General features: G+C 47.8%; 1 protein-coding gene across 1 annotated transcript in view; it reads left to right on the top strand.

Annotated features, from left to right (window-relative positions):
- Positions 1-23,769, top strand: part of TG (thyroglobulin) — a 241,234-nt gene that overhangs the window by 84,472 nt on the left and 132,993 nt on the right. Inside the window, exons 33-35 of the mRNA XM_088022877.1 lie at positions 182-261; positions 964-1,107; positions 7,856-7,918. Coding sequence (XP_087879003.1) covers positions 182-261; positions 964-1,107; positions 7,856-7,918 — 287 coding nt within the window. The remainder of the gene's footprint in view (positions 1-181; positions 262-963; positions 1,108-7,855; positions 7,919-23,769) is intronic.

Here is a 23,769-nt window from a genome sequence, read left to right as displayed (position 1 = left end):
CAAATTCTGTTTTCAGAAGCAACTTCAAAGCTAGGAATCCACTTATGCGTATTGGCCAAAGCCCTCACACTTTCGGGAATCATGAAGAAAGGAACCCCTAGAAGTAAGAATGACTGTAAATCAGTAGGTCATGGGCCCCCTGCACATATTCTCTTGCCCTCTCCTTCTGTTCTCACGCCAGCTTCTTCGAATGTGAACGGCTGTGTGATGCGGACCCGTGCTGCACCGGCTTTGGCTTTCTCAATGTTTCCCAGTTAAAAGGTAGTAGTGATAATAATTCTGCCTGCCTGTGTGCAGCTCTTTGCAGCTGGGAGAGCATGCTCACACCTCTGGTCTTCTTGTGCTGGATGGGGATGGGTGATCCTTGTTCACAGATGGGAAGTGGGGGCAGGGGGAGGGAGGTTGCTCACCCCTGGGCTAGCTGGGATAGCTCCTGGCCCACTAGCGGGGCACCTTTCCACAGCACTTCTGCCTGGCTGAAATGGCCTCCTTCCATACGCCTGTCTCATCCAAGACGCCGCTCAGAAGCTGCTGGGTGGGATGAACTCTGGGTCCGTCCATATGACCTGAGTTGAAAACTTGATTCAGTCACCTCCTAGGGGTGAGATCTTGGAAAAGCCACTTAATCCAAGAGCCTCAGCATCCCTCATCTGCAAGTAGGAATACCTACGCTATCCCTCTCATGCTGTTGCGTGAGGATCAAGTGATATGATGCAAACAGAGCCCTAGCACAGTCCTGGGCATGTGACAGGTGCCCCAGGAGGATTAGCTGCCTCCAACCCTGTGCTCTTTGACCAGAAGCTCATTGCAGTACCACATTTTTCATCAGTGGCTAAGATCCCGCTTGGAATGCAGTAGAGTACCCCAAATATCTATTGGCGAACGGGTTTTCAGAATTTCTCTCATTCAGATACAATCTTCCGTCATGATCATTTTCCTCATCCCGGTTCCTCTTTGCTCCAGGAGGAGAGGTGACATGCCTAACTCTGAACAGCCTGGGACTTCAGACATGCACTGAGGAAAATGGAGGAGCCTGGCGCATTTTGGAGTGTGGCTCCCCTGACACGGAGGTCCGCACCTATCCCTTTGGGTGGTACCAGAAACCTGGTGAGTGACCTGTCCCAAACAGCTGTGTGGCCATCTTTAGTCATCCATTTCCCAACCACATATTAGGATGACATCCTTGGGCTGGAAGTAGATTAGCCAGGCGGGATTCATTGGGTACAAATGACAGAAACTGATTCTATTCAATGTAAGCAGGAAAGGAATTTATTAGAAGTCTGCTGATAGACTCAAAGGAAAGATGACTCGCTAGGTCTCGCTAGGTCAATGACATGGATGCATTCAGCAGGAAGGGATGGACACGTCTCCATCATCAGGTTTTGGTGGTTATAGTCAAGCTTTAAAAAATTCAAGGGAGAGAGTTTGGCCCAGCTTGGGCTATGCATTCTCCCACTGCCAGAGGGAGGTTGGGGAGGCTTTGGTGACAGTCCCAGCAAGACTGGGTGCACTGAGGGAGAGGAGGGTCCCCAAAGTATACTTAAGGTGATGCTGGTGGCCAAGGGAAAGCAACAGCTGTGCCCTCTGCCAAGGTCCCTAGATTTTTGAAACTCGTCAGTTAATCAGGATAATGGGACACATGACAGTTTCAGGGAGGGAGGGGGGGCACCAATGTATATTTGACAACGTACGTGGAGTTGGGATTTCAGGGTCAAGGCAGTGTTGTGTCTGTGTGGGTACTTCACACATATGTGCTCATTATATGCCAGCACATTTGCAGAGCTCAATTTGAAATTGGTGAATGAATGAATGAATGGATGGTCTGCATGGTATGATGGAGAAGCTCCTGTACTCAAATGAAGAGACAGTAGTATCTTCCCAGGTCGGCCATCTACTTACTGTAGGTTTGTCTTTGGAAAAGTCTTCCTTTTCCTCAATTTCTCCGTTGGTAAAACCATGAGGGAGATTCACTCTGGTCCTATTGGCTCCTACCTTCTGGTGTGTATGGGTATGGGTACACTTGGGAAACAGTGGGGAGCTGCATGGAGACTGGTCATCCTCTCCCTGTGTCCCAGAAGCAAATTTATAAAGATGTCTCAGATACAAAAAGATTGAAAACCCTGTCTGAGTAGGTGTCCATTGGGGACGCTGAGCTGAGGTTCATTATCTCCAATCTCTCCTACTAGTAGTGGCTTCCTCCTTCGTTTCAGAGTTGATGATAGGACAGATGCTGGCCCTGCTGGGGCACCTGCCCTGGAAATTAGAGTCATGGGATGTCTGGCTTGAAGGAATCTTAGAGATCCATAACTTTGATCTCTGCATTCTTCACATCTCCCAACACAACACGTTGCCCAAAGGAGGGAAGGAGAGAAGAACCAATATGACTCGTGGGTCTGCTGTGTGTCCACATGTGTAATGTGTCCCTACTCATGCTGGGGCTTCTACATGGGTGGGTAATTCACTAAGCATGACGGCCTGTGGAGTAGGCATTATTTCCTCCTTTTCGAGATGAAGAGAGGATGGCCTAGAAAGTTGAAGCTACTCAACCAAACCACACAGTGAGAGTCAGGTTGCAAGCCCAGAGCTCACGACCCTAAACTTAACTTTCCTCTGTTTCCATGTTGCCTGGCGGGTCTTCGATATCCCATGAATGATCAGATGGGAAAATGTCCAGACCCTTTGACTCGTTTCCTCCTAACTCAATTAACTAATAAGCAATTGACTAATACATTGAAAAAAGTAAAATAAAACTGACTAATAAGCTAACAGACCAAAACAGTCAGTGGTTTGGTCTCTGGTTCCAGAGCCATATCCAACTTGAGGGGCCAGGGATGGGCTCCTTGGTGGAATCTGGCCCTTGGCCCTTGTTCATGAGCCTACTAATCGCAGAGGCATTCCTTGGCTTCAGATGAGATTTATTTCAAGTTAATTATTAGCAGGCTGAATGGAATCTTCCCTGCTGATATCTACCTTGAGCATCCTGTGACTGATCCTTGATCTGAACTCACTCAGGGTTAGGGTTACGCTTTTAATTTTATTTTAACATCTTGATTTATTTTAGGGAAAACATTAGGGTTGTATGATGAAAGAGCCTCACTGGGTTTCTATTTAGAGAAGAATGTTCCATATAGGCTTTCACTAACTCACAGGGACAGGGGAGAAGTGAGTGCCCGCTGAGTATGGTGGCCCACCGGGAAACCTGAGGCTAGCTATGGGTATTGAGGGGGCTGCGAAACAGAACTCTTACCCTCCCAAACCTCCCTTCCCATCTCTCTTCCCATCCCTCTTCCCATTTCCTCACCCCACCAAAGACTGAAAAATGTCATTTTCCATCTTCATATTGCTCAGGGAAGAGTTGGGTAAAAAGAAGCTTAAGAAATAAGTCATTTGTTCAGAAAGATCATGGGAATCAGACCAGAGTGTTACATCAAGGCAGGAGTTGACAAGGCAAAGAACCCAAGGTGCTCATTGTCCCGACTCATTCCATCTGTTCTGTTTCTTTTCCTCTGACGGCACAGACCATGAGCTTTTTCCAATATATATTTTGTTGGGGTCAGGCTGGGGACTCAGAGTTCTGTCCAGAAACTCCAGGCCAGGGGATTAAGATTTCCCAGTGGTACTCTCTTTCCGTGGACACTGACTGAGCCTGGACCATGCCCAGGGCCTCCGGTGTTACCAATCCAGCCTGCATTCGTTGGACTCTTCTGGTGTGGCTGGCTGGATAAAACATTCAGAAGCATTAGCTCGTCTAATCCTCACAACCACTGTTATATGAGGAAAGGGAGGTCAAGGGAGGTTAAGTTACTTGCCCCAGGTCACACAGGAATCGTGTCTTATTCACCCAACTATATTCCATAAAGACTGAGTTAGTCACAAGGAACTAGGTCTGAGTTCTGGCTCTGTCATTTGCCTGCCTGTGCCTTGAAGGGTGCCTGGGACCCCAATCTTCCCTCTCTGTCAGTCCTGGCACACGAAGCATTAGTTTTTACAGAAAAATTCTTTGCAGGAATTTCCCTAGTAGACTTTGCCCTTGCTTCTGAACAATGGCTTGGCCATTTGGTGTGTTGACATCCATACTGAGTGTTTACCACAGGGCCCTGATCAGGCTCCAGGCTGAGAGCCAGAGACAAGAAGCATAACATGGGTCCCATTTCTGAAGAATTAGCCCCGAGGAAGGAAGAAGGAAGTGATACTCACTGAGTTCCCACTGCACGATAAACGCTGTGGGAACGTGAGAGGCAGAATGTGCTGCCTGCAGAGGGGTTAGCTGGGCTGAGGAGGCAGATGTGAGAGAAATGGAACATCTCTTCAGCCCTAACTGTATGTCACAACCAAATCTAGAGTGCTTTTCCCCCTGTACTAATTTAGTACCCCCCTGTGAAGCTGACTTTGTTCCTCTCCCCTGGTGAGGAGATAATTATTCTCTGTGTAATCAGAGAGTTACTCAGGGATGTGGCCCGTGTTCCTGTGGCGGGATCCGCCTGGGGCGGGGGGTGAGGGGGTGTGCTTCTGGAGCTCGGGAAAGATTATGCAAAAGTGGTTCCAGGGCAAGTCTGGATGGAGATGAAGGAGAGCTGGCTGAAGGGAGTGGTGGCTGCCGCATGGGGACAGGCAGCAGGCCGTGGAGGTGGGGTGCGCCATGGTCCAGCCCTCACAGCCCTCAGGCCTTCGGAGACCTGCTCACAGGTAGTGGGGCAGTCCGAACAAGGCTGCTCGCAGAACAAAGGCCAGAGCTTAGCCTCCTGGGACCCGGGAGCAGGGACCACCAAGAGTGGACCCCAGAGAGGCCACGGCAATACCCTATCTGATTTTGCTGTCCACAGTGAACAGAAAGTTCCATGTCTCAGCTCAGAGCTGAGGCTCTTGCTGAGCAACTGTGTATGCAAATGAGGCTGTTTGCAGCCCGTTCCCGGCAGTAGGACCCAGAGAGCAAGCATTCTTAGCATCCAGGGTGGGAGTAGTGGGGTGCTGCTCTGTGGTCAGGCAGAGCCCCAGAGCCCAGGGTTTTCTGGAAGGGGCGGGCCTCTGGGGCATTGGTACCTTCCTTTTGCTCTTTGAAGACAACTAGGGCTGCCCATTCTTTCCACAGCTGTGCATGGCCTGCAAGTGGGGCAGGGTCTCTGGTTTGTTTGTAAAGTCAAATGTGGCTTCTAAAAAAAAAAAAAAATCAAAGCCACAGGGTTCCTGCCCTCTGCTAAGCAAATGCACTTGGACCTTGTAGCAATTTTAGATATAGGAACATAACCTGGGAAGGAAATGAAAAGCCCTTCTAATTATGCCTCCGTGCAATCCTCATCGAAGGCATAATTAGACATGTAGGTGGGGTACACAACAGTCCACTCTTCATCCTCACTCGCCTCCTGCCCCTAGCTCCTGCCTGGTACTCAGCACCAAGCTGCCTCCAGGCACTGGGCTGGCATTTCACAGCAACATCTTCTTTAGTCTCCAAGCAACCCGATGAGGCAGGGCCTGTTGTCACCCCCGTTCTGTGCTGTGCTGGCCAGTGTTTCACAGGTGGCAAGGGTGAGGGGAAGCCCTGATTCAAGCCTTGATTCGTGGCGGATGCCACTTGCTGTGGTTTAAATGTTCCCACCACGGCCGTTGTAGGCTACCGACTTGCTCTCTGCCTCATCCCAAAGGCACAACCCTATTAAGAAATACTGCCAGGAGGTGAGGAAAGGTAAGGAAACCAATGGCAGCAGAGTCACGTGACCCGTTCTCTGCTGAGATGAGCTGCATGGCAGGGCTCCCCAGAATGGGCTCTGGCTCACCTAAGGCTTCTGTGATGTCAGACGTTTATATAGTTTCCGGTGATCCATTAGTACAATAAAGTACACTGCATACTATATGTATACCATATGCATTCTTTACACTACAACATGACACAACACAACACAATATAACACAACACACTTGCATAAATGTCTCCTTTGCAGGCTGCCCTTACTTTGAATTTCAAGATGCATTTCCAGAAACAGAGTTACTGAGTGCAAGGGTGAGAACATTTGAATGCCCTTGATACAGATGGTCTAATTGTTCTCTGAAGACTGCACTAACTCTCAGGACCTTTGCTCTGAGAACCACTCTCTTCCAGGAAAGACAAATATTTCAACAAACAAACCAAGCTGGCCCTCTGGGTGTAATGGGAAATGACGGTGGTTAATAGTTCTGAATGTCGCCTGAGGAGCTCACAGAATGTTCGTTGACCGAAACCAGAGCCCAATCATTCCCAAAGTGTGTCCTTGGGCCAGTATCACCTGATCACTTGTTAGAAATGCCAGATTACAGGCCCCATCCAGGAGCTGCTGAGTCAGATGCTGTGGCGGGGCGGGGGTGCGGTGGGCCTCGGTGTTGTTACCAAGCCTGGGAACCGGGGCCTTAGAATGGTGCCTGAAGGGAGCAGGTGTTTCCAGGCAGGTGGAGCCATGAAAAAAAAAAAAAAATACAGTACAATTGGAGGTTCTAGAACTGAGAAAAGCTAGGTCATAGCTCATCTGACCAAAGTGAAGAAGGCAGGGGAGGGGCGACCCTGTAGGGACCAGAACAGAGCATGGTTCTAATCTGAGGCTTTTTGTGGAGGCAGAAGAGGACAACGGACACAACGTGGCAAAGTGTGTCACTGTAGAAGGACAATGTCAAGAGCGAATAACAGCCAGCATTTATTGAGTGCCTACTGTATGCCAAAGCTTTACATGTAGCAACTCATCTAAACCTTACAGGTCTGAGATACATATTGTTGCACCCTCTATTTTACCAACAAGGACCGTGAGAATAAGGAGGTGAGATAACATGTCAAGGTCACACAGAGGGAAGCGTCCAGGCCAATGTTGCCCTGGGCAGCTGACCCCAGAGCCCCACCCTTGACTGCTGACCACGCCCCCTGCAGCTGGGCAAGCAAGGAGATTCTGTGTGCACTCCTTAGTTTGGGCCACTGGGAGAAAATACTGATGGAGCTTAGATCTGTTCAGTACGGGGAGGGTGAAGGGAAGAAGATAGTTAGCACTTATGGATCACCTACTCAGTACGCCCGGTTTCTCATTTAATTTTTTACAACATCCTCCTTTTGTCAATGCTGAAACTAGGTCTAGAAAAAGCAGATGACTTGTCCCTCCACACTGTTTCTAAGTGGTACACGGAGACTCAGGTCATGTCTGTCTGTGCTCTGAGTCCATGCTCTGTCCACCCTGTTATGCTGCGCACCATGAATACCCACGACTTACTGAGCTCTTACCCCGTGCCTGGCACTACATAGTCTCCTGTCATCCCAAGGTCACTCTCAAGGTAGATTATATTATCCTCATCGTGCACATGTAGAAATAGTCTCAGAGGGGTTAAGTGCCTTACCCAAGTGAACAGAGTCAGAAAATGATGGCCATCAGCACGTGTGCTGCCCCCCACATGTCCCCAGAACATGGCAGGACTGCACCTGCTCACCCCCAGCCTCACTGCTGGCTTTGGTCAGTGACATGTGTGCACATGAGGTGTGTCCCTTGTAGGCAGAAGCCATAGAGCAAGAGCAAAGTTTGCTGTGTTCTCTTTCCCTGCTGCAATGTTGTGGAAGCCAGGGGCATGGTGGAGCCCTGCTCCACGTGGGGCCCCGGGGCGGATGACACAGAGCCAAGCCCCAGCCCACCTGCAGTGGACACTGGGTGTGAGGGACAGACTCTCCTGCGTGGTGGTGGTTGTAAGCCACTGAGATGTGATTGTCACCTCGCCCCAACCTCGGCCATCCTGACCGATTCAGGGTGACAGCCTGCCTGCCTTCCAGGTCCGATTTCGCCATCGCCGCCACGAACCCCTGTTAATGCCTTTGAGGGTGTAGGGGAGCTAAAGGGCTGCCTCTTCTTCTTTTCAGTTGCTCAGAATGATGCTCCCAGTTTTTGCCCCTCGGTGGTTCTGCCGTCCCTCCCGGAGAAAGGTAAGCACGTGGTCTTTTCCACCCCTCTGATGAGAGATCCACCTCACTCTCCCTTCTCCTCCTCTTCCCTTTAGTTTTGCCCAGTGGTGGATACCTCGCACGGCTCTCTCGCCTTCATTAATTCAAGCTCCTGTCAACTGCATACAAGCATAGGTAGGGCAATGCCAGCACCATGACCATTTCACAGATGAGAAAACCGGCTCCCAGAGAATCAATGCCTTGACTGAATAGTGCAATCCACTGGAAGCAGAGGAGGGTTTCATCTGGTTCCTGCACTTTTCATTCCAAGGATTGTTCTCACCTGGTCCAAGAATGACTAGACCTGTACCATCCTGGGGCAATGTTGAGAATGGCGGCACTTACAGCCTCAAAGGGAAGAACTAGCTATTTCTTAATGCAGAGGAGTGGGGGCTCTCAGCCCTCAGCCCACTGGGTGGCACGGGGCCATCTGAAGCAGGGCACCATGCCCAGGAGCATGGCCCGGACTGAAGCTGCCGCCCCGGCCTGTACGTGGCGCACGGCCCCACCACTGCATGTCCTGTCTGGTCACGAGGCAGCAGGAAGTGCGGGTTGGTGGGGGCGCACTGGGCTGGTTCTGGAGGGGGTGAGCTGGGCGCAGGGCAGGCAAGCGTGGGCCTCAACGCACATTCTTATTCTGCCTTCCCTAAGTCAGGAAATGACTGCAAGGGCCTAAGCGACAACATTAATTCCTGTCCTGTGACATGATGTCTGCGGTGCTCCAGACATCTGTCATTATAGTCCTGGCTGAAGAGACAGAATATAGCTTGTGTAGGAGGGAATCATTTGGCCAAGGCTGTGGCTAAAAGTATAAACATCAACAACCCAGGTTGTGAGTTTCTTCCACCCAGTTCAAAGAGCTAACTTTGGAGATCATATGCACACATGGATATTTTTTCCTGCACATTCTATTCAGAATTATATCTGTGTCGAAACCCTTGAAGACTTTATGTCTAGGATTTTGGGTGCAAGCCCCGTATGTGTATGATCTGGTGGCAGCTTTTTGAAATGCTGGGAGGTGGGAGTCACCATTTGCCAAGTCATGGATGGCGGATGGGGGCACTTAGGGTTGGTTAACACACCCACAGCCAAGCAGGGAATATATATCCCAGCCAGACTTTGGTCAAGTTTGATACCGACTTTTGTCAAGATAATGTAAAAGCAATTGGAATCATCAAATTGTCCCCAAAGACTTATGGTTTTAAAAAAACCCAGCTGGTTCCTTGCCTCACCTCTACTCCCTGCCATTTCTGCTTCCAGAGGCTACCACATTTAACTCTGACAGCTGGTTTTTCTCATTCTGGCCTCTCCACTTCTAAATGACACAGGGATCCTGCTATTCCTTGATTTGTCCGTCTTGGAAGCAACTGTTGAGTTCCTGGCTTGGATGGGGGAGGACTTGGGGTTCTCTTTTATCACCCTTTCCAGTGTTACCCCTTCAGCGGCAACACGTAGTAATGTCAAGACTTGAGGTCGAAACAAGAGTATTACTTATTCCGTCCACGTACATACGGCTCACTGGGGAGCCCCAAAGTGCAAGAGCGATCTCCTGTTCCCATTAGCAGTCCCTGTGTGTGGGTGGCTGACCCTCCTGTTTCATCCCCATGTTCCACCCCTGCCTTCCACGGTACCTTCTTGGGCTTCCTGGGGTGCCCGTGGAGCAGGCTGGTCAGTCCGTACTCTGCTCTGCAGGCACCTGGAGTATTAACTCCTCCTCGCTGACGTGTCCATCAACACACCTCCCTCTTCTTCTCCTCACTGAAAAATGTGCTCAGTTCCTTTATCTGCTGTTTGCTCATTCTTGTTTTCATGTGTTACCTTTTGCGGGTTTAGTCATTTTAAATCCCTTTACTTCATTTTGTGGGAGGGAGAGAAGAGAAATGTGCTGCATTTAATTAGATGTGAGAATATAGTCTTTTTTGAAACTTTTCAGCATTTAGTGAAGACTCCATTTTGTCCTCAGCACTGCTCTAAGCATTTGATCTTCACATAAATCTCAGGAGACAGGTCCTCTTTTAATATCAGTTAGTTATAGAAAATTCAAACAATGCAGAAATATAGAAGAAAAAAATCACATATCCACATAGAAGTCATGTTGGTTCAAACATTCCTTTATTTGCTTCTAATCTCTTTAGGTTTATTTGTGGTTTGAAGCAGTTGTAATCCCTCTACAGTGTTACTCTTTTGTTTTTATCTAATAGGGCATTGTGTGTGTATTTCCAAATTGTTACACATCTCTCTAAATCATGCATTCATGCATGCATATGCTCGTTCATGCATGCATATGTTCCTTTGTTCATTCATTCATTCATTCATTCATTCATTCATTCCTCTGTCCACATTCCTACTGTCATGATGCTCCCTGTCTGGTGAGGAAGAAGCAGGTAAAGACAGGTCATTGTTACCAGCAATGGTTTCCATATTACTCCACCAGATAGACACACTGCCCTCTACTAACTCATTCCTCTATTTTTGGGTATTTGATTGTTTATGACTCTTCACCATTATGGAAATACCACAATGAATCCCTGAGTACATAAAGCTCTTCCCAACATCTAGGTTACTTCCCGGGGGCACATTCTCCAAAGCACAATGACTGGGTTTGACAACTTTGTATTTTAAGACTCTAGGTTTGTGTTGCCAAACTGGTCTCCAGCAGTTGTTCCTAGAGGCATCCTGGCTAGCAAGAGCTCGTTTCCCACTCTGAACGTCAAATGCATACTGTGCGATATGAGCAAATCAGACCATGGCTGCCTCCAGATGACGAGAGTGCCTCCACTCTGGTTTTGTGATAATTTGTATTCCTGGCACTCGAATGACCAACACAAGAAAGAAAAGGAGGTAGAATTTCTCTTCCGCCTTCACGCATGCAGGCTGGGGATCTGTGTGGCGCTTTCCAACGCAGAGTGACATGTCACAGTATTTTTAAACAAGTGTGATTTTGACGAGTAGGATTTGGAGGTAGAAGGGATGTCAGAGCTGGCATTCCATCTGTGCTTAGAGTCCTCAAATTGGAATTAGGAGTCTGGGCGTGTTCCTCTGGTGGGCATCAGGGGGCTATGTCAACATGATTCTGACATGGATTGTGTGTGCGTAAGTGTGTGTGCACCATGTATATGTAAAATGCTCATCTTCATGCACTTTCTATTCTGGGAGAAAAGGAAATATTTACTAAGCACCAAACATTTTACAAATCATTTAATGCTCCTAAGAAATTTAGATGGTAGTAAGTTCTGTCTTTCAAATAAGGGAGCGGAGGGTCCCAGAGGTTAAATGAACACCTGGGATTTGAACCCCCATGCATTTGGGGAGTGGAGGGGCCCAGAGGTTAAATGAACACCTGGGATTTGAACACCCAGGGTGTGCATCGACCCCGCATATGCAGGGAGATACAAGTCCTTCAGGATCCCAGGGCCAGCCAGGGGCAGAGGCCTCCCTCTGAGTTAGATAAGAATATCTGGTTAGTTTGAGTTTCTGGAAAGGGTGACAAAGATAGACTTCCAGTCCTAGACTTGTCTGGACATCTTATGCTTGGCCTTGTTTCTTGTGACGAGTCAGTGTTATTCAGCCACCCATTCAAAGCCTCTTTGAAGAGGGGATTCTGAGACACCAATTGATCAGTGGCGATGGTGTGAAGGTGGAGGTGACTTCTGAACTCTCACACATCTGTCTAGGGTACATACCATGTACTAGAGCACCAGGGAGGTTTTTAACACGCTAGCTGGTTTGAAGATGGCAGGAGTTTGTCAGCTGGCCAAGTTTCAGAAAGCCTTTCCTTCAGGGAGAGTGGGTTGTGTGTGCAAAGACCCAAGGGCAAGAAACAGCCTGGGGCGTTCAGACATTGGAGACATTTCCCTGTGGTGAGGTGAGACAGACGAGCAGTACAGAAAAGCTTGCATTTGAGTGTGGAGCTGGCAGGAGACTTGGTACGGGGTTCGGCACTCGACCTTGGTAGGATCTCTTGGGGGTGGGTGAGGAGGAAAGTGGCAGCAAGCTCTAGGGTGGGCAAGTTAGAGAAATGTCTTAGGGAAAAACAGCTCATCTTTCACTTCAGTGTGGTTCAGTTCAGTGACTATATGTATGCCAGCCACTTTTTGGGTAATGGATTCTGAATTTGCACTTAAATTCCAGAAAAGGCACTGTGTGGGGGTCGGAAGTCTTGACTGCAAAGTTAGGAGCCTGCCTTCTGGTCAGGAGAAAGGCACAGGAAGTCAAAATTGAAGGAGATGGACCACTTACCACAGTGGGGCCTCAGGAAGCATCCCCCAAATTCACCGCAGACAGGCAGGGCAACACCATGGGTGCATCATGGCTACACTGGGTCATAAAGAAGGATAGAGCATTTGCCAGATGCCAAGGTGGGAATAGGAAGCATCCTGAGTAAGGGAGGTGCACGAAGAGAAGGCCAGGGTGTGCCTTGGCCCCTCATATGCAGGGAGATACAAGTCCCTCGGGATCCCAGGGCCAGCAAGGGGCAGGGAGAGGCTGGGTGGGGGACAGGGGCCAAGAAAGAGAGGGCTCTGGGTCCCACACATCCCTGAAGGGCTTTATACAGTTGCACAGTGAGCTTTCACACTGTTCGAAGGCTCTCCTTTGGGGCTATGAGCGGGATGCCTTGGCCAATGGACGAGCTCAATTTTGAGAAAATGGGGACAGTTGTGTCATCTGTGTATAGAGTACCACTTTACTCTTTGGGGAAAAATTTGAACATTTTTTAAAACAAGTGAAACAGTAAAGATGTCATTTCTTTATAAGAGAAAACGTCCGTTGCTTCTTAAAAGTCCCACAACAACCAATCCGGAGAGGATGCTCGGGGTTAGCAGGAATCGTCTGCTCAGACGTTGAAGCCTGCTGTAGGATGGCAACTATCTCCCCGTCTCCTGCATGCCCAAACACAGAGTCTTTGGATCGCAAACCAGAGGAAAACACAGAGTACGAGTCTTTGGAAATATGTATCTGCATTCTAAGTTCATTTCACCTGACACTTCAAAATGCCCCTTAGGAAATGCTCCAGCCCTTGAACGTGAGCCCCCTGAGAGCAGCAGGTGTGGAGGGCTGTGAGTGGCCCTGTGGCTGGGAGTGTGCGAGGTGGTGCTGAGACACATGCCTCCTTCCGGTGGGCCCTGCCCAGCTTTCCAGGGCCTCTCCTCACCGCCAGCTGGAGCTCAGGGATAGCCACAGCCTGAAGTCCAGGTGACAGAAGTGGCTGCATGAACAGTCTTCCGGGCCACGCAGTTATGGTCCATCAACTTTGTCCGCCTTGCCTCTGTCCTTTCCCATCAGCTGTGCCAGTGGGTTGATGGAATTCAGTTGATCATTTCCGCAAATGTTTTCCATTAAGCCGGAGAGTCGTGCGATCCCAAAAAATGTCAGTGCTGGCCAGGAGCATGCCCATCATCTAATTGCAGGAAACAATGGGACATGGTGCAGCCATGGGCTTTGAAGTCCGTCCACCCAACTTCTAGTCCTATTCCAGCTCTCAGCCACTGAGGTCCGGGGCCGTATTTCTCAGCCTTGCGATGCCCTCTGCATGCCTCTTTGAAATGGGGATGATGGTAGAAAATAAGACAGGTGGTTGTAGGAGGCTTGTGTGGAAGAATAAGTAAAGTACAATGCTCCGCACAGAACCTGATTGAGTATTTAAGAAATGTCAGTGATAATTCACAAGTTCAAACCCATCTTTTCATGGAAGAGGAAACAAGAAGAGAGAGAAAATGGCTCTACTAAGTCACAGCCTTTAACTGGCTTAACGGGCAAAGCTATAAAATTTTATATATGTGTGTGTGTGTGTGTGTATCTGTGTGTGTGTGTGTGTGTGTGTGTATACAGAGGGAGGGAAGGAGTGCATGCAGGGGGAGGGGCAGATGGAGAGAGCAGACGCCCTGCTGAGCATGGAGCCCAATGCAGGGCTCCATCCCACATCCCTGAGATCATGACCTGAACCAAAATTGAGAGTCGGATCTCAACCGGCTGAGCCACCCACGTGCCCCTCTTTTAAAAATCCCTACTTAGGGGCGCCTGGGTGGCTCAGATGGTTAAGCGTCTGCCTTCAGCTTGGGTCATGATTCCAGGGTCCTGCGATCGAGCCCCACGTCGGGCTCCTGGCTCGGCAGGGAGCCTGCTTCTCCCTCTCCCTCTGTCTCCCCGCCCTGCTCATGCTCTCTCTCTCTCTCTCTCTGTATCTCTCTGTCTCAAATGAATAAATTAAAAAAAAAATCTTAAAAAAAATCCCTACTTATTGGGATATTATGTCAATCACTGTGCTAAGTGCTTTCCATATTTTAACCCTCACAATTGCCCTATGAGATGTGCATGATTATGTCCATTTTACAGATTTGGAAGCGAAGGGTCAGAGAGGTCCAAGGTCACACAATTAGTAAAGGATAGAGCTTGGATTCAAAACCAATCTGAATTCAAACCCAGTCTCCCCACTAAATGTGCTGACTGTAGTCGGTTGAGTTCCTTAGGAATCAGACTCTGAAGGGGTTTGGTGTGCAGGCCATTGTTTAGGGAATGGTACCCTCAGGGGTGGAAGGGGGAAAGAGAAGGTGCAGGACTGGCCAGGGGAGAAGGTGAGCTGCAGTGTGGTCTCAGCTGCCCTTTCCGGGATGCTGGGATGATCATCAAAATGTCTGTGCCCTCACATTGGTCACACGTTGATGTGAGCATGACCTTCTGGAGGGGCCAGCAGCACTCATAGCAGCTGGGCAGATCGGCTCGTTCCTGAGGTCACAGTGTGCACCACAGGGGCGGCCGACTTTAACAGTCTCATCGGGGGCACGCTTGAGGGTGCAGCGGGTGCTACTGAAGACTGCGCAGGTGCTTCGTCGCCTTCCCGTTGAGCCACTAGACTGGTGACGCAGTAACCCAGACAAGGGCGAATTCTTAATCCTTTTGGTCCTCGGGCTGGAAGGCCCAGGTGAACAGGCGCCGACTCCAACAGCTTGTGTAAAAGTCACATCTCCTTTCTGAATACACACAGAGTTTGCATGCGTGTGTGCCCTGCCGAGGAGTTCACAGTGCAGTGTGCAGTGACTCCGTGAGAAGAGCTGTGCGCGGATGGGTCTCGGATCCCGGCGACCAGCTCCCCTCTCTGAGCAGGATGTGCAGCCAGGATGCTCCTGTACCACAGGACCGCACTGCCCGGGCAACTGCAATCAGCGGGGCCGAGCATGCTCTGGGCACAGCCTCACAACTAGCAGGCCCCCACCCCCAACCTCTCCTCTGAGACACAGGGGCCAAGAAGCACAAGGACACAGCTGATGAAATGGGATCACAGCAATGGCAGATGGAAGGAAAACAGGGAATGTGCCTCCTTGTGCACCTCTACGGGGTCCGTTTGCCCTCCGCTCTGAGCTAACGTCACCTCTGACTCTCCACCCCTCACCCTGCTTTGTTGTCTGCTGTGAAATCTTCTCACCAGTTTACTTCTCGAATATTTGTCTGCACTTCCTCCAGAAGGGAAACTGCACAGGGCTGGGGCTTCATCCGTCTATTCGTTGCTGTAGTCTTAGCCCCTAGAAGTTTGCCTGGTACTTAGTACTCATGAAGTATTTACTGAATGAACGAGTGCACTGCTTCTTGCTTGCTAGATTTTGTGCTCCCAGAAATGGAATTTGTAACTTATGGCTTGATCCTTCAACGAAGCACAGTGTCTGATCTACAGTAGATGCTCGATATTATTTCCTTTATAATTGTTAAGTTGAATGTGTGTATATTCCATTTGCTCTAGGTTACTATTTAAAGCTAAGAGTGGTTCAATTAATGTTTGTTGGAAGAAAGAATAAATGAATAAAGGGTGGTGGAGTATTGGAAGCCACCAGGAGATGAGAACCCTTCCTTCATCACTCCTTAGTTGTAATGATCTTGACCAATTTCAAGAACTCTTCTGAGTCTCAGCTGCCTTACCTGTAAAATGGAAATGAGATGCCTACTTCAAAGAGGTGTTGTCAAGCTTGAAAGAGATATATGTAAAATTGCTTCATCCACTGTCTGCTGACGTTTGGCTTTGTTGAAATAGCTAAATTAGGTCAAGTATTGCCAGTTCGAAGGGATCCCTTTTATAGGTAATATGTATGAATGCTGTCCCTCTGATTATATAGTGTACAACCTGTGCAGCTGTCCATAGTGAGCCTGGGAGACACCTGATTAATATTTGCTGAATGATTGGGTCTTGAGCCCTTGTTAGATCTTAGGGGATGGAGAAGACTTAGGATTTTCCTCAGAAATTTCCTTCTCAGATAGGACGAGTTTTGCACCTCACCCATCAAGGATCTGCTCAATCAAATTTAAGGGAGATAGAGCCGAGAAGAAAATATGCCAACTAGGAACTACCTTTTGGGTTTGGTCATTTCGGCTTTAGCTTTAAAGATTTTTCTCAGGTTTCTTGCTTAGCTATAGGAGGTGTTTTTTTAGCCTGGAATCAATCAGATACCACATAATAAAAAATGACCCCAATGGAAACTGTGAAGTGGAGGGAACTGACTTTTGATTCCACCCTATTTTCTTTCCCTCCCTATTCCTGGCCTTCAGCCCACTCTGGGAAACTCATTACTTCATGCTCCTCCGCATCATGTCTCCTCTATGGAACTTCCATCGCAAGGCAGGGCCCACCCCCAAATCAGCCTTGGTTAACTAACCATCATGGAGTAGAAGCACCTTGTTTGTTTACTGTTTCATTTCCTAGTGCTCTGCTTGAGAACTCTTGTCAAACCTAATGGAGTTAACAAAATTTTCAAACTAAGGTGAAGATTATTGATATTATGTCAATATGATATTTTATACAAGACTTTTCACATTTTAACAAGTGGATAAATCAGAAAACTTTTATTTCCCAGACCATTTAACAAGTATTTGGAGGAACTATTTTAAACAGGTTGCCTTTCCTAGAGCCCCTCAAGTCATTCTATGTAGCTGACTATAAGTTAAACCATCCCTGAATGCAATCCATCGACAGTGATAGACTTCCTTTAGTTTCAGGGATTATAATAATATTAACTGTTGATTAAAAATAGTAATACCGTGTTATAAGTGGCTAACGCTATATAAAGCTTTGTTTCATTTTAATGATCCTTTGGTCATTCTTCATTTATTCTTCCCCACTGTTGAGTCTCTGCTGAATTCCCTGACCTCCTTGGAGGAACCGGATTTGATTTATGATGGAAGCAGTCACCTTCCCTCTCATGTGTGCAAAGTCTAGGAGGTGAGAGGGCCCAGCTCAGGAGCCAGGAGCGACCGGGAGGAGGCCTCAGTATGGATGAGGCGTCTGGCTTCATGGGGGGGCCAGTGGGGGATGAGTAGGGGACGGAAGGAGAAGGCATCAGTGGTCTTGCTGTGATGGAGACAGAGGTGATGAGCTCCCCGCCACTGGAGTATTCAAGCATGTTGGAGATGGCCTTGCTGTGTGAGGAGGTGGCTTAAATGTTGTCTAAGTTTCCCTTTGAGTTTTCTATTTTTGTGATTCTAATGATTGGCTCAGTTATGCTTTAAGGTGTGGTTTTTGTTTTTCTGTTTTTGTGATAACTTACGCACAGGCAAGCAAGTTTTTGGCAGATGTTTGTAGAAGTAGAAGCAGTGAAGCAGAGAGACTTTGGCTTTCGGTGAAACTGGGTTTCAATTCTAGTTCTGTTCTTAGTCTGTATGACCCAGGGCAAGTCACGTCACTGCTCTGAGCCTGAGTGTCCTGAAGGCAGATTTCTTAATATCCCTGCATCCACAAGTGACTGTGAGACTTGGATGAAGTCACGGAGGGAAGCTCAAAGCACAGTGCCTGACACACATAGTATGTAACTGACAATGCTGACAGCCACAGCTGCCCTTAACCATCACGGGAATAAGAGGGTCTGAGTGCAGTCTCAGGGGTCTGACTTCCTGGGTCCAGAGCAACTGCGTGACCTGGGGCGAGGTACCCACAGTCCAAACAGAGGTCAGACCAACCTCTGCCTGATGCTCTTGTTCAGCATCCCGAGAGAGAGACCTCTGAATTATTGGAATGACTTTGCTCAGCTCATGTTGGTTCTCCAGATGCATTTGTGCCCCTGAATTTCTGCAGTTTGACCCAGGACCCAGGATCACACATAATGACCTCAAGAAAGAGGAGTTCACATGCTCTCAGAAAACTCCATTATCATCCCATCTTCCAGATTGCCTTTGTACGTGGGGAGGATTTGAAGGGGTCCACTTGATAATGAGTCAGACTTCTTAGAGAGAAATCAAATATAACATGAGCCTTTGAATTTTCAGTAGGAATTTTTCTGGTGATGAACTTAGTCATTTGTTAGGAGGACATAGAGGGAGTATTGCTCCAAGTCTGGTTTCATGTGTATGTCTTTTTCTTAGTTAGAAATTTTCTCCAGCAGTGTCTTTGAGGTTGGTGTAAAAGATGATTACGCACCAACCCACAGCTCATAACCTCAACAGATGTTGGACCATTTTAGATGTCTCTGGAAATCTCTGCAGGCGAAGTGCCTGCTACTAAGGGGAACCACTTTATGTTTGAGGTTGAGCCGTGAGGAGAAAGGGGTAGCTATGGAGAAGTGGGGACTGTGAGGGGGCAGTCTTGGTCAAGTCTTTGGTTTGCCAGCCATGAGCTGTGACCATGGCCATGTCATTCACCACCTCTGAGCTCCAGTTCAGTCCCTCGAAAAATAGTAATATTAATACAACTAATGCAAATAGTGATCAAATCTTGCAATGTGAATGAAATGTTCCATAAACTGGAACGCACCATTATTAAATTGGTGGACCATTAATTGTTTCTTAGGTGATTAATTGATCCATTTATCTACTCATTCAATAATTATTTATTAAGGTCTTGTGTTAAGTGAGTAATTATAGTATTAATCTTTACAGAGATAAAAAAAAGAATCGGTATCCCACTTCTTCTTTATTAATTAAGGAACTTCATTAATTAAATCATTAAATGCACATTTATGAATTGGGCAGTCCATGCAAAATTGTGATATTATTATTCCTGTTTAGTACATGGAACCATTAATAAATGCCACCTACAACTATATTACTACTTTTATTGTTAATAGTTTTATATACTATTATGAGAGGTCTTGGAGAAGCAATGGAAGCTGAGGCAGAGTTTTTGATCCCCAGGAGCTCATAATTTAACAGAGAGATCGAAAACAAGGAAATTGCAATGTCGTGTGTCTGTTGAAGTGTAGACATATTAGTGGGACAGGTTGGTGGCAGTGGAGGTAGGAGCTTTAGAAGGGTTTGCGTAGGAAGTGACATCTGATTGTGTCTTGAAGGATGATATGAGTTCATCATATGAATACACTGACTTCATTTTTTTAAAAGATTTTATTTATTTATTCATAAGAGACAGAGAGAGAGAGAGAGAGGCAGAGGGAGAAGCAGGCTCCCTGCTCAGCAGGAAACCCGATGTGGGACTCGATCCCAGGACCCTGGGATCATGACCTGAGCTGAAGGCAGACGCTTAACCATCTGGGCTATCCAGGCGCCCAACACTGACTTCATTTTGTAAGTGCATGTTGAATGAAAGGAGTAGTGAACAAATTCCTACAATATAGAGTGATTTGCTAGACCACCAGACGTGAGTTTAGGGCGGTAGGGAGTACTAGATGAGAGATGTGGCTGAGGAGGTAGGTAAGGGATCTGTCGATCAGGAGGAAGCTTGGAGGCCATGTTTTTGCTAGAAATTCAGGTGGGATGTGTTACCCCAGAGAGAGTACCCACTTACAATGGTAGAATCTGAAATTTAGACTTAAAAGAACATTTATTTTAACTTTCCTTCTATAATGTCCTTTCTAGATGGACATTTGGTCTACTTGCACACCAGTCACAGGCAACGTTTAACGTTTCAGGTTGGGCAGTCTCACGGGTAGTGGTGCTAAGTTCCGAGACAGAAAATGTAAGAAGGGAACCAGTTGAAGATGTTGGGTAAGGATGGAAGTAAGAGTAAGTCTTCAGCTTTCAACATGCTGAGTTTGTGATGCCTCGGGGTATCTGCTTAGAAGGGTCCAGTAAACATGGACTGTCTCAGCATGGGGCTTGGATGAAGCTTCTGGCCTGGAGATAATGTGATAATCATCAGTGTGTCAGTATTTTAAGTCGTGGGGAGAGTGAGATCACCGTGGAGAGTGTGTTAGATATAAAAGTAAAGGTCAAGGGCAGACCCGTGAGGAATAGCAGCAGTGAAGGGAAGAGCAGAAGAGAAGCCAGAGGAGCAGTAGGAAGGTATTGGGGTGCTGGCGATGAGGGTTGTCATGGAGACCAGGGGAGGGAGACATGACCAGCAATTTCAAGGAAGATGAGGATGGACTGCAGACATTCATTGGGTTAGTCATGGAAGGCACTTTGCAAATGTACTGGGATGAGAAGAGAAAAAAAAAAAAAACTAGAGTAGTGATTTGAGAAAGTGGAAACTACAAACTTTTCCCAAGAATGTTGGCTCTGAAGAAAAAGGGAGAATGAAATTGACAGCTAAAAAAGTAGGTGGTACATTTGGTGGCAACCATTCCATTTTTAGGTCATGAGCCACCCCTGATGATGTATCAAAACAGAATACCCCTCCATACGTACCAGACTTTGCCTATATTTGCAGGGAAATCAGCCCCTGAAATCTAAGCCCCGAGTTAAGAAACCTTGGGTTAGAGTAACATGTTGTTTTCCGGGGGCATTTGAGTATGTTTCTATGCTAAGAATAAAGTGTCAGTGTTCAGGGATAGGCCGAAGGCAGAGGAGGGATGGGAGCGAGGCTGGGCTGGGGGTATAATTGGTTGCTGATGCCCCTGAGGGGGTGAGAAAGAACCAGCTCTAGAGCACAGGTGGAGGAACTGGCTCCAACAACCATCCTTTCTCCATTCAGGAGAAAGAAAGAGAGAAAGATGGGGTGGTTCATAGAGAGCAGAGAAGGGGACACGGAGTTGAGGCCAATGCTGATGACGATCCTTTTTTTTTCTGGGAGGCAAGGGGTCAGACACCTGCAGCCTGGAGGGAGCACAAGCACCGGGGCTGCTGGTTGTAGAGACCAGAAGTGGGCAAGGACTAAGGTGCCAAGGGGTTGAGAGTTCAGGTGAGGCTGAAGATCCAGACATTGGAAAGATGCCAGTCTGTGCAAGTGTCTCTAGACACGGTCAGCTGACCAAGCCAAGCTGCAGAGAAAGCAGCCCCTTGGATTAATCCAGCTGGGAAGAGAGAAAGTTGAGGATACTGGCAAAAGGGAACTTGACGTGATGGAGCAATGGGTGCCTGGCTTATGATAGACCAGTGAAGAGGGATAACATGGAAGGGGGAAGAGAGTAGAATCCCAGGGAAAGTCAGGAGCTGGTTTAGGTGGGATCGAGTGTGAAAAACCAAAACGTAAATGGTGTTGGCGTTCAGCATCATGGCGGGATTAGGATGTGGTTGTGGAGGTTCTTGGCTGGAATGAGTGGACATAAATGTCTCTGGGACTGAAGAAGTCGGGAAGCTGAGACCGGAGTGGTGAGTGGACCATCCGCTATCCCCGTAGGTGATAAGGTCACCCAAGATTTTAGCAGGGGTTGAGGTGGAGATGAAAACTGTGAGCTGAAAATTATAGAAAAGAATTTGAACAATGTGGGAGGATGACCAGGCATCCCCCGTTGAGGGTAATTAATGAGAAAGATTAGAAGTTTCCGTAGTCAGTAGGTTGTGACCCAAAGCAGGGGAAGAGGACATTGTGGCCATGGTAAGGGCCCTTGTTTCTAGGACATGGTATTGGGGAAGGGAGAGGCAGGGTCAAGGGTCAGCTGTGACCGCAGTGACAATGTCAGTGATCTGGGATCAGCAAGAGGCTGGATCCGGAGTGGGATAAGGTCACGTGGATGCGGAGAAGACAGGCAGGCTTACATTCTACTCTGAGATTGGAGGCTTACCCTGTACTCTTGGACAGTTCATGGTCACCAATTCTTCATTCTACCAAATAAGAACAAATTTTAGAAAACAAAGCAAATGAATCATCATCATTGTGTAAAAGGACTTTAACATGCCAAGTTAGGAAGCACAACTATCAACATATCAAAAATCATGCTGGCATCTCCCAGAGTAGTCCTCATCTCTGGAAAAAGCATAAAACTCCCCATCAAGTAGCCTGTTGCAGTCTTGGTTCTCAGAATGTAGGACCTCCCTCCCCCAACCCCAATCCATTGTGCCACATACAGCTGGAACCCATGACCCTTCTAGACCAGTGTTGGCAAGCCATAGTCTGCAGCCTGTTTTTGTATGACCCATGAGCTGAGAAGGGCCTCGGATATTTTTAAAGGATTGTATAAAAATATGTAGAAGAATATGTAACAGAGAACAAATGAGGGGCGCCTGGGTGGCTCAGTTGGTTAAGCGTCTGACTTCGGCTCAGGTCATGATCCCAGGGTCCCAGGATTGAGCCCCGTGTTGGGCTCCCTACTCCGCGGGGAGTCTCCTTCTCCCTCTCCCCTTGCTTGTGCTCTCTCACTTACTCTCTCTCTCAAATAAATAAGTAAAATCTAAAACAACAACAACAACAACAAAAACAGAGAACAAATGTGGCCAGTGAAGCCTAAAATATTTATTATCTGGCCTCTAACTGAAAAATCTTGCTGACCCCTGGCCTGGCCTGAAGATTTGTTGTCTTTTCTGTGCTTCATCCCAAGTCCCTGAATTACTTCAGCGCGTCCTTTCTGGTCCTCCCGGGCCACTTTCCAGAAGCTATGGCCCACTGTGTGACAGTCTTGACCAGGGAGGTGAGGGGGTAGCAACAGTCCTGTCAGGACTATTGATGTTCATGATTTGGTTGGAAGTGCCCTGTTTCAGAAGTGACAGCATAGATGGCTTCATGCATAGAGCAACACGGCACAGACGTAGAAGCTCTGGCTTTGGAGGCTGCGACACAGGACATCAAATCTTTAATAAATGTTATTGAGCATCTATTGTGCGCCAAGCATTTTGCAGAGATTGATCCATTCAGCCCTCACCCTGTGTCCAGAGCCCACTGACTTTTTCATGCCATGACACATATCAGGGATGATGACATCTACATTTGGATAACGAGGTGAGAGGACCAGCCCTAGCTGCCTGCACTCTGCGCCCAGCCCCTCGGGAAGGTTAGAGACATCAGTAGCCGACTGCGACCCTAGGCAGGTGTCACGACTGCTCCAATACATAGATTAAGACAAGATAACTTTTAAAACTTAGAGTGTATGGGCATCTGGGTGGCTCAGTCGGTTAAGTGTCTGTCTTTGGCTCAGGTCATGATTCTGGAGTCCCGGGATTGAGCCTCGTATTGGGCTCCCTGCTCAGCGGGGAGTCTGCTTCTCCCTCTCCCTCTGCTCCTCCCCATCTTATGCTCTCTCTCTCTCTCTCTCTCACTCTCTCAAATAAATAAATAAAATCTTAAAAAAAACTTAGAGTGTAATTTACCCAAAGTCAGATTTGGCAGTAGGCAGAAGTGAGAGTCAGCCAGGCAGTGTGCCTCCAGAATGACCCCTCTTTAAAGCATGCAGCGACACCTCTCTGGTTCACCCCTGTGAACACAGTTGTTCGTGGATGAAATAGAACAACACAGTAGCACATTGCAGTGTTTCTAGTAAAGAGGAAATGCTTAATATTCATATTAGGCATTGGAATATGTATGGCTTTACATGGTAAGAATTGTCATCAGGATTGGCATTTCCATTTCAGAGCACAAGAGTGAGACGTAGCAGGCTCTCGGCGAATCAGGGAAAGGATGTTTTTACTGACTATTCACTCACTGTATGTCTGTTAGGGTGGCCATAGCAAAATGCCACTAACTGGGAAGTCCAAGGTCAAGGTGTTGGCAGGTGGTTCCTTCAGGGGGCCATGGGGGATGCCTCTGTTCCATA

The sequence above is a fragment of the Eumetopias jubatus genome, unplaced genomic scaffold (genome assembly GCF_037043125.1).
Source record: "Eumetopias jubatus isolate StellerSeaLion01/CBP00866 unplaced genomic scaffold, mEumJub1_p1.0 scaffold_4, whole genome shotgun sequence".
Classification (NCBI taxonomy): Eukaryota; Metazoa; Chordata; class Mammalia; order Carnivora; family Otariidae; genus Eumetopias; species Eumetopias jubatus.
Note: the sequence above shows the minus strand (reverse complement) of the source record. Positions and strands in the feature narration are given on the sequence as shown.